General features: G+C 41.2%; 1 protein-coding gene across 1 annotated transcript in view; it reads left to right on the top strand.

Moving 5' to 3' along the window:
• The window catches only part of LEPR (leptin receptor), an 86609-nt gene that overhangs the window by 28159 nt on the left and 45954 nt on the right, over window positions 1–12496 (top strand). The window contains exons 6-8 of the mRNA XM_055139764.1: window positions 2705–2913; window positions 5286–5431; window positions 8256–8400. Of these exons, the coding sequence (XP_054995739.1) occupies window positions 2705–2913; window positions 5286–5431; window positions 8256–8400 (500 nt within the window). The remainder of the gene's footprint in view (window positions 1–2704; window positions 2914–5285; window positions 5432–8255; window positions 8401–12496) is intronic.

The following is a 12496-nucleotide window of genomic DNA, read 5'->3' as shown; positions in this document are numbered from 1 at the left end:
TTGCCTGTGAGCTTCACGATCACTTCCGACATGCAAACATTTCCCTGGTTTTCCTGACGAAGGAAACTGGGACTCACAGATGTGCTACTTTGTCTGTGCTCTTGTTGTTCACTAGCTAGCAGAGGGCCCAGAGTTTAGGGCTCGGGGTTTCCTCAGTGTGGTCCTTCCACTGATATTACTCCTGACAGAGGGCCCAGAAGACAGACAGTAAAGCATTTTGTTTTCTTTTGGGTCACATCCAGTGATGCACAGCGGTTACTTCTGGCTCTGCACTCAGGAATAACTCCTGGCGGTGCTGGGGGAGGACCACATGGGATGCTGGAAATCGAACCTGGGTCGGCTGCATGCAAGGCAAACACCCTACCCGCTGTGCTATCGCTCCAGCCCCAGTAAAGCATCTTGAAGGGTTGTTTCCTAGTCAATTCTTTTAGTGCGTAACAGTAATAAATTATATTTTAGCAAATAACCACCTATAAAAGTTCAAAATATGTAGGGAAGAACTAGGTTTTATTTTTTTCATGGTGTATTTATCTCAATGAGCATATATCTGAATAGTTTTTATTTCTTTTATTTTCTGTTATAGTATAGGCACCAGTAACGTCTCCCTTGTGAGACTTGTTGTTACTGGTTTTTTGTTTTTTTTTTTTGGCTTATCGAATACGCCACAGGTAATTTGCCAGGCTCTGCCATGCGGGGGGACAGACTCTCGGTAGCTTGCCGGGCTCTCGGAGAGGGATGGAGGAATCAAACCCGGGTTGGCCGTGTGCAAGGCAAACGCCCTACCCACTGTGCTATTGCTCCAGTCCTGGAAAGCTACTCGGGGTGTATTCGATGTGCCTAAAACAGTAACAACAAGTCTCACAATGGAGATGTTACTGGTGCCCACTCGAGCAAATGGATGAACAACAGGATGGCAATGATACAGTGATACAGTGATAAGTGATACTTAGAACTAAGGAGATTCGTGCTTAATCTTTTCCATTTTAGCCACTGTAACATATGGAAAACGGTATCACTTTGCTATCTTCATTTGTGTTTCTTGAATGACTAATAATGTTGGGCTTCTGTTCATATTTTTATTTTTATTTTTATTTTTATTTTTTTTTTTTTTTTTTGCTTTTTTTGGGTCACACCCGGCAATGCACAGGGGTTACTCCTGGCTCTGCACTCAGGAATTACCCCTGGCGGTGCTCAGGGGACCATATGGGATGCTGGGATTTGAACCCGGGTCGGCTGCGTGCAAAGCAAACGCCCTACCCGCTGTGCTATCTCTCCAGCCCCTCATATTTTTATCTTATATGGTAAAGTGACTATTGAAATCTTTGCTTACTTTTTAATTCGAATTGTTTGTCAAATATATTCCCTAATTTATGGCTTGTCTTTTTGATGTCTTTCATGGTATCTTTTGAAGAGCAGTTTTCCATCTTGATAACCTTATGTTAATCACAGTTTTGGTGTTATAGCTAAGAATTTTCTACCAGTGGAAGATTACATAAATTATTACCCATTCTTTCCCTTTAGAAGTTTCATAGCTTTAAGTTTTACGTTAGAATCAGTGTTATATTTGGATTCTTGAATCTATTGGATATGCCAAAAACCGTAACAATAAGTCTCTCATTGAAAGACATTACTGGTGCCCGCTAGAACAAATCGATGAGCAATGGGATGACAGTGACAGTGACTATGAAATATGGATTAAGGTATTTTTATTGGAGTTGGTGGTTGTCTAGTTTTGCTAACAGACAGCTGTTGTTTCAGTACCATGGATAAAAAAGTTACTTTTCTTTACAGAACTTTTGTCGACAGCTGATGTTCTACAAGAAGAAATTTGTTAATTTTGTAAATTTGTTGAAGAAAGCTGTTAACTTCTATTTTGTTCGATTAATCTTTTTTTATCCTTACACTAATATTTTATTTGGATTTATTATTAAAACATCTTGTTTTAGTATGTTGGAGATTGCTTAGAGTTTGTAATATCAGTTTTTAACTTATATTTTAACCTATAGTATACCTCACAGTTACATTGCCCCATTCATATGCGGTATGGCAATACCACATCTGTTTACATCTTGCCTCCCCTTCTCCTTCCCGGGATTGGTGGGGATGCCATTGTTATGTTATAAACCCCACACTACATGGCTATTTTTAATTATTTGAGTAGTAAATCTGTACAGACCCTTTTAGCTAAATTTTGTTTCGTTGTGTAGAATTCAGCTTCTCTCTGCTCTCATTTTCTTTGTCGCCTAAAGAACTTCTTTAAGCAATTTCTATCATGAGGTTGGATTGTGATGAATTCTTTGTTTTGGTATGCTCTCTACATTTGAAAGAGAAATATTGAATATAAGTTTTTAGGATCACAGTTTCCCCCCTTTTAAGCCCGCACTGTTGCTTTACTCTCTTTTTGCTTCTGTTATTTCTAGTAGCTAACTTGCTTTAACTGTGTTCCTGTTTCTCTGATTTACTGTCTCTGTCTCTCTCCACCCCTTTTTTGTATATCTCCCTCTGACTCTCTGTCTCTCTGTCTCTCTCTCTCTCCCCCCCCCCCCCCCCCCCGTTACCGCACGCTCTCTCTCTCCTTCTCTCTTCCAGAAGTCCTGGAAGTCAGTTGTCCACAACAGCTGAAATGTGTATCTTGTGTCCTGCATTTCAAATCCTTCTAGTACTTTCACATGTCTATTAACCTTTGCTCCTTTTTCCTGAATAGGTCGGAAGTGCGAGAAGAGGTCCCGCTCAGCTTCCAGAAAGGCAGTTTTCAGGAAGTCCAGTGCAGGGTCAGCAGCCAGGAAGGTTGTGACTGCCGCATCCCTGTGCCAACAGCCAAGCTCAGCGACACTCTTCTTATGTATTTGAAAATCAAGTCTGGCGGGGTAACTTTTCAGTCACCGCTAATGTCAGTTCAGCCCCTAACAGTCGGTAAGTTGTGCATGAAAAAGACAGTCACCTGAACACCAGGCACACAAACATACAGACTTTTCCACAAGCTTCTCCTGCATTGATCAGTCCTACTTTGATGGAGAATGGAACCCTATGGAGCACTTTCAGGATGAGCTGCATAAATCCAGATACTGAGATTCAAAGATTGGGGCAGTGACATACATATGCACGCTATGTTGAGATGGTTATTAGTAACCCGTGATATATTGAGGAAGCATATGAGCATATGAGCAGGGGAGAGTGTCTGACAGGCACCTTGGGGTGTCTGTCACATTCAAGGCAGGCATCTAACCCTCTACAGAGGGTATCTCTCCAGCCCCACCATTCAGTTTCTTAAAGATAAAAATCAGGGGCCCATAGAGATAGTACATTGGATAGGGCATTTGCCTTGCATGTGTCTGTCACAGGTTCAATCTTTTTTTTTCTCTTTTTCTTTTTGGGTCACACCCAGCGAGGCTCAGGGGTTACTTCTGGCTCTGTACTCAGGAATCACCCCTGATGGTGCTCAGGGGACCATATGGGATGCTGGGAATCGAACCCGGGTCGGCTGCGTGCAAGGCAAACGCCCTACCCGCTATGCTATTGCTCCAGCCCCCACAGGTTCAATCTTTGGCAGCCCTTACTGTCCCCCAAGCCCACCAGGAATGACCCCTGAACACAGAGCTGGAAGTAATCCTTGAGCACTGCTGGGTATGGCTCAAACAGCGCTCCACCCCCAAAAAATCACTGTATGTATCACTGTGTCACTGTATCCCCATTGCTCATTGATTTGCTCGAGCGGGCACCAGTAACATCTCCATTGTGAGGCTTGCTGTTACTGTTTTTGGCATATCGAATACGCCATGGGGAACTTACCAGGCTCTGCCGTGCGGGCGAGATACTCTCGGTAGCTTGCCTGGATCTCAGAGAGGGCTGGAGGAATTGAACCTGGGACAGCCTCGTGCAAGGTGAATGCCTAACTCGCTGCGCTATCGCTCCAGCCCACCCAAAAAAGATAAAAATCAGAAAATGTTTCAATTCAACATTTCTTCCATGTCCATGAGTAATTCCTGTTAATTGTAAACATACTGAAAACAGAAATGCATACAAAATAAAACTGACTCATCTACTTTCTGTCATTTTAGCATTTTTTCACTTAACAAATATTTATACATTATCTTTGAAACTTTAAAAAAATCAGGATTTGAAGTGTACATGATTAATAAAATTGAGAAGCTAACAATATTGAGTACTTTCAACACTTGTTCTCCTTGATTTTTAATAACTAGATAGGCTTCCCTTAATAGGGAGGAATTATTGTTAACTTAGTCCTTTATTGTAAGATGTTCCCATTGTTTTATTCACAAATATTTTCGTATTTTTCTGTTTAAAATACATATTCATATTAATATAAACACATGTATACACACATGTTCATATGAAATCAGAATCCACTTACCACAATTTAAACACTATATTACCTACGAAACCTCATCTCCATTTCTGATAGCAAGACAGAGGCTTTTTTTTTTTTTTGGATGTAAAATGTGCATGCTTGGATTGTTTGAGTAGGTCTATCTATATTGTTGCATTTCAAAATGAATAAAATTTCAAAATACTATTTATTCATCTCCATTAATTTGATGTATATTTACCTGGATTTTTTTTTTATTGTATGACTATTTATATGGCATTCTGAAAAAAGCAAAATTACAGGAAGGAAGATTAGTGTTGCATCAGAGTTAGAGATGAGAGTAACTATCAAAATTACCTGGATTTTGGCATGCAAAATCTACATGCATTTGGGGCCAGAGCAATAGTACAGTGGATTGGGTGTTTGCCTTGCATGCGGCCGACCTGGGTTCAATCCCCAGCATCCAATATGGTCTCTCAGCACTGCTAGGAGTAATTTCCTGTGTGCAGATTCAAAAGTAAGTCCTGAGCATTGCCAGGCATGGCCTCAAAACGAAACAAAACAAAAAAATGTCCATGCATTTTCTTAGTAGACTCTGCAAAATGCTTTCCCTCCTTATTACCCATAAAACAGTGGGTGGCTAGGTGTGGAAGTTTGTTTAGTTTGGGAAATTTCAGGCTAAGCAGACTTTTTATCAAAGAAATTTATACTTATTAGAACAACCTCACTCTGCACTGCTTTGGTTTTTTTTTTTTTGCCAAAAAGAAGGAAATGAAAATATATAGATCGGTACAGGTACTGAACCTAAAATCTTGGTTCTGTGACTTGCCTTTAATTAGGTCACCTTTGAAGTGGTTAGAGGAATAAGAGATGCTTAAAACCCATTTGACTTGATCATATGATTATGGTGAAAATTTCTTGACTTAAAAGCCTTACTTTTTTTTTTTCCTCACTAAAGTGAAGCCCGATCCTCCAGTGGGTTTGCATATGGAATTTGCCAACTCTGGCAATTTAAGGATTTCTTGGTCCAACTCAACATCGGTACCATTTCAACTTCAGTACCAAGTGAAATACTCAGAGAACTCTACAGCAAGTCTAAGAAAAGTGAGTATAGTCAGTGAGTAGATGAATGGCCGGGAAGCAAGTAAAGGTGAGCCCCCTCCACATTCGATGAAAAATGTCCCTGGCATAGTGAATGTGTGTGCTCCATCCAGACAGGTCAGTTATTAAGTACCATGCTTCTGGCTCTCATTAAGAAATGACCATATGGGGCTGGAGCAATAGTACAGTGGTGGGGGGGGGGCGTTTGCCTTGCATGTGGCTAACCAGGGTTGAATCCCTGGCATCCCATATGTTCCCTGAGCACACCAGGAGTAATTCCTGAGTGCAGAGCTAGAAGTAACCTCTGAGAATTGCTGGGTGTGGCCAAAAAGTCAAAAATAATTTAGAAGAAAGGAAAAAGAAATGAACACATGAACAGTGTTTCTGCATTTCTGAATTTAGTGTCAGAAAAATACTCTTCTGAGAAATATGTATGTATATATATATGTATACACACACTATAGATTTCTCTGTTTTTGCTCTTCCTCTCTTTATCTTTTATCTTCCTCTCGAACTAGTAGTTATCACTTTTCTGAACTTTTCTAGATTCTTATTCTCTGTTTAATCTTAGCTCCTCCCACCCCACTATATTTGTGTATATGTAATGTGGCGGCGCCTGCATTTGCACCATGAAGTGTGCCAGATCTCTTTTCCATCATCTTTCACTGTGTTTAGTGAGCACCTACTGGAACACAAAGTTTTTCACTCCTGTCAGGATCTATTGGCATAGGGGACTAGGGCAGAAGGAGATTGGGAATGAGGTGGGGTATGCAGCATAGAGGTAGGAGGAGAGCTCACTGAGGTTGAGGTCTGAGGACTGGAGCAAGGATTTGAAGGAGAGAGAGTGCTACTGCCTCTGGTGGGCGGGGGGAACTGGGCTCCAAATTGAGAAGATAGTGATGGGAAGAAGATAGTGACGGGGAGAAGATAGTGATGGATGAGATTGAGTCCTAGGGAATGGTAGATTAATCAGAGGAGGGGCAGGGGAGGTAAAAGAGGTGAAGGGAGGGGAGAGGGAAGGGGACTTTTTGTCTAATTGAATCACAGTGAGATACACAGTTACAAAGTTGTTCATGATTGGGTTCCAGCACCCATCCCTTCAAACATGTTTATTTCCCACCACCCATGTCCACCCAACTGAGGCTTAAGTCGAGAGAACAGATGTCCGGGAAGTAATATTATCTGGAGTCAATTAACTCCCAAGATACAGTTAACTCCCAAGTTACAAAAGCATAGCATTAACTGTCTCCCTGTGTCTATACAAAAAGGACATTGCTTTGAATTAACTATTGCAAAGGACTTAAGGAGAAGAGAAAAATAATATTTACAAGTTAACAGAGCACAAAGAAAGAGGTTACAAATAAACACAGAGGAATGGGAGCACCGTGATGGGAGTAACCCAATAAACCTAAGCTCCCTGCAGCAAGGCTGAAAGGACAAACCAGTGCTATGCTACGGTTTTTGTCCAGCTTGACCATTTCTGTTATTGTCCTTACTGGTTTCTTCTCTGTCCTAACGGCCCCTTGCCCCCACACACTTCTGACAAGCTCCCAACGACTGAGAAGGCTCTCTTAGTTAAAGACCTCAGAGTAGCAGGCCGTGACTTCAGGCACGTGATAAAACTTTCATGTAATTGAGAGTTGAACCTTTCTGTTTAGATCTGAGCTAATGTTTTGGAAGATTATGTTTCACCCAGAGCACGGTGGGAATCTTTAATGTCACGTATGAACAAAGAAACACAGAGTAGAGACTTCTCTGGGCTTCAGTTTTCCATTTGTAATATGGACAGGGTCGGGTTTCACATAGAGCTGCTCTACCTTTGTTTGCCACAGGCTGAATGTTTTCTAGCATGTTTACTCTCTGCCGTGTCATAGTCAAAGAAATCAAGGAGTTCGGGCTATTGGAAACCCAACCCTTTGAGCAAGGCGTTCAATGACTTTGGGCTGTACCGTTGGAAAACTGAAGTGATGTACCAAACAACTGGTAGCTAGTGGCGCAGTAACGTTTTTTAGCTGTTTTCCCTCCTGTTATTTTGACTTGCAAGAGTTAATCATGATGGTCAGGTTCTTTAAGACTCTTCCTGTCATTCATTTGACTTGTAATAGTTATCATTAGGGGCAGGTTCTGTAAGACGATTCCTGTCCTGTTAGTTTTAGAAATGCCTTAATCAAATTATTATATGGATATAATTCCTTGTCAAACTAACTACTCTTCAGATTACCTTTGTTTTGCCTTTACTTGTTTGCTTTGAATTCTTTGAGGTCTTCCATTTGTTTTTTCCTTTTTTCCACCTCAAGTTTTATTAGATATAACTGACATAATGTTGTACGAATTTAAGATGTATGATATGCTGATTTGATATTCCTATATGTATGTGTACAAAATAAATACTAGAGTACGATTTAAAAAAAGGACTATTCATCTCCTCCTGAGATGGTTGCTCTAATAAAATATACAGTTTTCTGTCCACCCCGGCATATGCTTCTATCCTCTGCTTACTTGGAGATGTAAGTGCAGTACTCCAAAGTTCACACCCGCTTTAGCTCTCTACTGCGAGTCTTGAAAACTCCGTCATTCTTCTTCAGTTAAAAATCTGCTTAAACTCATTATGGTTTGGATCTGGAATTCACAGACTAGTTCACTTCTTTATTGCTTCATGGGTAAACATTTGTTGGTTATTGATTTCTTGTTTGATTCCATTGCCACCAGCCAACCACTCAGTGAGATTTTAATTATTTGAAATTTGTCGAGACCTTTGAGTGGTTCGTTTTTGGCCAAGGTTGCACAGCGACTTGATGCTCTGATGTTTCCAAATAATCTTTGACAGGCTCACGAAAGTGTCTCAGCTACATCTTTGCTGGTGGACCACGTGCTCCCTGGGTCTTCATATGAGGTGCAGGTGAGGGGCAAGAGGCTGGACGGCCCAGGGGTGTGGAGTGAGTGGAGTACCCCGCTTACCTTTACCACACCAGGTAGGTTGTAATGGGTTTCTACCAAGAGGGAAATAATGTTGATCAAATAGCTTTGGGGGTAATTATTTGGAAGCACTGTTGTACTAAAAATTACTTTGCATTTAAAAAAATTTTCATTTTTGGACAACTCAGAAACATTTAGAGCTCACGAAAACTTGGTTGAAGAGCTTCATCAAGTAAAATTAGGAGCTCTAAGTTGACAAATTCAGGACGTGTATCAGTGTTTTCTTATGTCGAAGACACAGAAACACTTACTTGACCTAAGTTCCAGGTGTTAGAAGTTCATTTTAGCAAATGAACTTTAGTAATATGTGTAACGTAGTAAAATAATTCTCTTCATGCCCAATACATGCTTCTGAGAGTTCTCATTTTGTCTCTTTTTTTCCTGTTTTGGTTTTGGGACACAGCCAGGGATGGTAGGAGATGGGTCTGCTCCTGGGCCCGTGCTCAGGGGTCACCACTACCAGTGGTGCCTGGGGACCGGGCAGTGCCCAGGATCAAACCGAGGCCTCCTGTAAGCAACAACTGCAAAGCCTCCGCAAAGCCTTTTCTCAGCTTGTTGTTCTTTGTTCTCTCTCCTTCCCTCCCTCCCCCGCCTCTTTCTCCCTCTCCCTCCCTCTCTTTCCATGTATACATATTTTAAAATTGTTTAAATTTTATTTCACTTTTGTGAACAGGAATCCATCCAGTGCTGGGGATCAAGCCTGGGCCTCCTACATGAAAAAACATGCACTTAGCTCATTTGAACTCTCTTTCTGGCCTTTAAAGTTTTTAACATAAGAAAAATCAGAAGTTTCTTCGCAACCTCCTTCATTGTTACACCAGTGTAACCAAGGAAGGCATCTCCTGTGCCTCTGACTGGTGTATCACTTGGGCAAAATGGTTTCTCCTACACAGACTCCCACCCACCCCCCACCACCACCCTCGGCTGATGAGGGTATTTGGAGAATACAAGGACCGTGTAAAATCCTAAGTAGAAATTCAACACAGTTAACCCAGCAAGTTTATTTATTACAAACAATTTAGGTTTTTTGGTTGGTTTGTTTGGGGGCCAAACCTGGCAGTGCTTAGAGCTTTGTGTTCTGGTGCTGTGTTCACTCCTGGTAGGGCTCAGGGGACACTGGGAGATTTAGGGGTCTGCTTCATGCAAGGCAAGTGTCCCATCCACTGTAATATCTCTCTAGCACCTATATATACAATTGAGGAAGCATTGATTAGTCAGAAGATAAGTCTTATTCATGGTTTAAGAGTACTGTGTTTTGCTATAGACAGATTATAGAAACCCTACTCCACCACTTACTTGGGAAATTACCTTTCTGTGCCTTACTTTTATTAACTGTAAAATAGTGATGTTTTTGTAAGGATAAAATGAAATAAAGAACATAGAATGAATGCTTAGGATAGTGACTTACCCTCCTGAGCTTGTAGTAGACACTATCGATGCTGATTAATCCAGTAATAATCTTGGTAGATTTTAAAATCTACTCAGTCTTTCAAATCTCCAAATCTGTAAGGGTAGGATATTGCCCAGGTTAGTAAATCAAAATTGAGAGAAGAACTCGACAAAGTGCTCAATACCAGGAACAAGTAATTCTCCCTGGAAAAGTTTGGGGCCATGTGAAACAGATTTGGGGGACAGGACTTCTTGTCTCTGTTCTTCAAGCAGTCATGGAGTATCCCGTTGTATGTAGCAGGAGATGACAGAGAGCTTTTGTGAGATTTTTTCCTCAAAGAAAGCTAATCTTCTACTTTTAATTATATAGCTTTGATCAGTTGAGCTTAATACCTAGTGGTGAAATATGTAGAGAGGAGTGAATTCATCACATTCAATATCAAAGCATGTCCTTAAAGTTCTTCCCTGTGGGAGGGTATAAAATGGGTGGCAGGTGAGGAAAGCTTGACTAAAGACCTGAAAACCCAGTCAGTCTCTCCTCTTAGTGTCTCAGAAGCGAAGGGAGATTCTAAAAAGAAATATATTCCCCCAATTTTTTGTAGAGGGGAGGGCATGGGGAAAGGCCAGGGACTTCTGAGCACCAGACAGAGGGGCTTGGCTGCCTACCATGAAGTAGCTGAATCAGGGTCTCTGAGCTCTTGTACATGGAATTCCAGAATGCTGGTCCAGCCTGGCAACTTCCTTGTTCAGTGCCAGGATAAAGTGAGCTTCAGCACTCTGCTCTGGGCACGGGGCTTGCTCCCTAACTGGGCCTTGCTGCACCAGTTCCAGAGATTGGCACCCGGCCCTCGTGCCTGAAGGAGATCAGCGCACCTGGCCGCACTAACTTGGCACAGTTCTTACCGCCACCCCACAAAGGCCGGTGTTGCTTACCACTGCACAGGTGCCAGGACCAGGCTGTCCAGGAACTCTCTTGCTGGAGCAGAACCTACAGGCTGGACTTCTTGACTGGATTGCAGGTTCAGCTCTTCATCTCAGAAATTCTGTATTTAATTTTTTTTCCAAATTGAATCACTGTGAGATAAGTCCATTACAGAGCTGCTCATGGTTAGGTTTCAGTCCTAGTTTTCCAACACCCATCCCTCTACCAGTTTAGAGTTCTCAGCACCAGTGTCCCCAGTTTCCCTCCCAGCCCCACACCCCAGTTCCCTCCTCCCCGCCCAGCCTGCCTGTATGGCAGGGACCTTTCTCTCCCTCTCCCCCTCTTCCTCTCCCTTTTGGGCACTATGGTTTGCAATACAGGTACTGAAAGGTTATCGTGTATATATCCCTTTACCTACTTTTAATACTCCGTTCTTATCCAGCATGATCATTTCCAACAATTATTGTCATGCTAGTCCCTTTTCTGTCTTCCCTTCCCTTCCCCCCACTTGTGTTAGATTCCAACCATTGACCAATCCTCCTTGGCCCCTGTTTTCTTTGGCCTTGGATATTAGTCTTATACTATCTTTTTATATACCACAAATGAAGCAGTCATTCTATACCTGTCCCTCTCCTGACTCATTTCACTCGGCAAGATACTCTTTATATTCATCCATTTGTAGGCAAATTTTATGACTTCATTTTTCCTAACAGTTGTATAGTATTCCATCGTGTAGATGTACCATATTTTCTTTATCCAGTCATCTGTGCTCAGGCACTCAGGTTGTTTCTAGATTCTGGCTTTTGTGAATAGTGTTGCAGTGAACATAGAAGGACATCATCTTAGCAATTCTTGATTAAGTAGTAGTGGAGAGGGTACTCCTTGTATTTTAAGCACTGTTCTGAATGTTTTACATATATACTCTGTATCCTGATTGTAACCTCATGAAATAGTCTGGGTCAGTGACTTACAGAATTAGCAGAGCTGGCAGTGGAATCCTGCGGTTCCTGCTTCATTACTAATAAGGGAATCTGCGAATCATGCATTATGAGTCAGGGAAACTTTTGAGGACACCAACAGTTGACACTCAAAGCCAGTAAACTGGAATGTTTTCCAAGGACTACTTCCTGACCTCAGATACTCCCAGCAAATGAAGTTTTAGTGTTTATGATTTCTAGGTTTAGTTTTACTGGATTTCTTTCTCAGACACCTACCACATGGAAACATTAACAACAGTAAAGTGGATTTCTCCAGTCCTAGGAACTCTTCTTTGTGTAAAATGATCAGAATCCTCCTCTCTGAAATCTAAGCACTTATTATTAAATTTTCCTCAGTTTTTTCTGCTGTGTGTTACAATGAACGGCGTCCAGCAGAGGAAAACATTCTGCAAAATTGAGGCATTAATTTTTCTTTTGGAAGGAGCATATCTGTTTTATTATTTTCAAATACTTGTTCTTTATTTGTCTTAACAGTTTCGTTAGGACATATTGTTACGATAACAGAGTTAAGTCAATGTTACTGCAATTAAAATAAATTCAAAGGACAAACAAAAACATTGCTAATTATTATCAAAAACTTCAGAACCAGTACTTGTTTTTTTACCTTTGATATATTAAAGTTGCACCTATCATGTGCTGTTAGTGAAGTATAAACTATACCTCATCAAGGAATTTTTTTGAACTTGTTTTGAAATGAGGTGTTTTCAATTTCTCAAATGAGGTTCTCAGGAGATATTGGACCTTTAGGAGAAATCTTGAAATCTTTGCAGAACTTACAAAGTT

The sequence above is a fragment of the Sorex araneus genome, chromosome 5 (genome assembly GCF_027595985.1).
Source record: "Sorex araneus isolate mSorAra2 chromosome 5, mSorAra2.pri, whole genome shotgun sequence".
In the NCBI taxonomy this organism is placed as follows: Eukaryota; Metazoa; Chordata; class Mammalia; order Eulipotyphla; family Soricidae; genus Sorex; species Sorex araneus.
The sequence above is the reverse complement of the archived record's forward strand: the minus strand, read 5'-3'. Positions and strand labels throughout refer to the sequence as shown.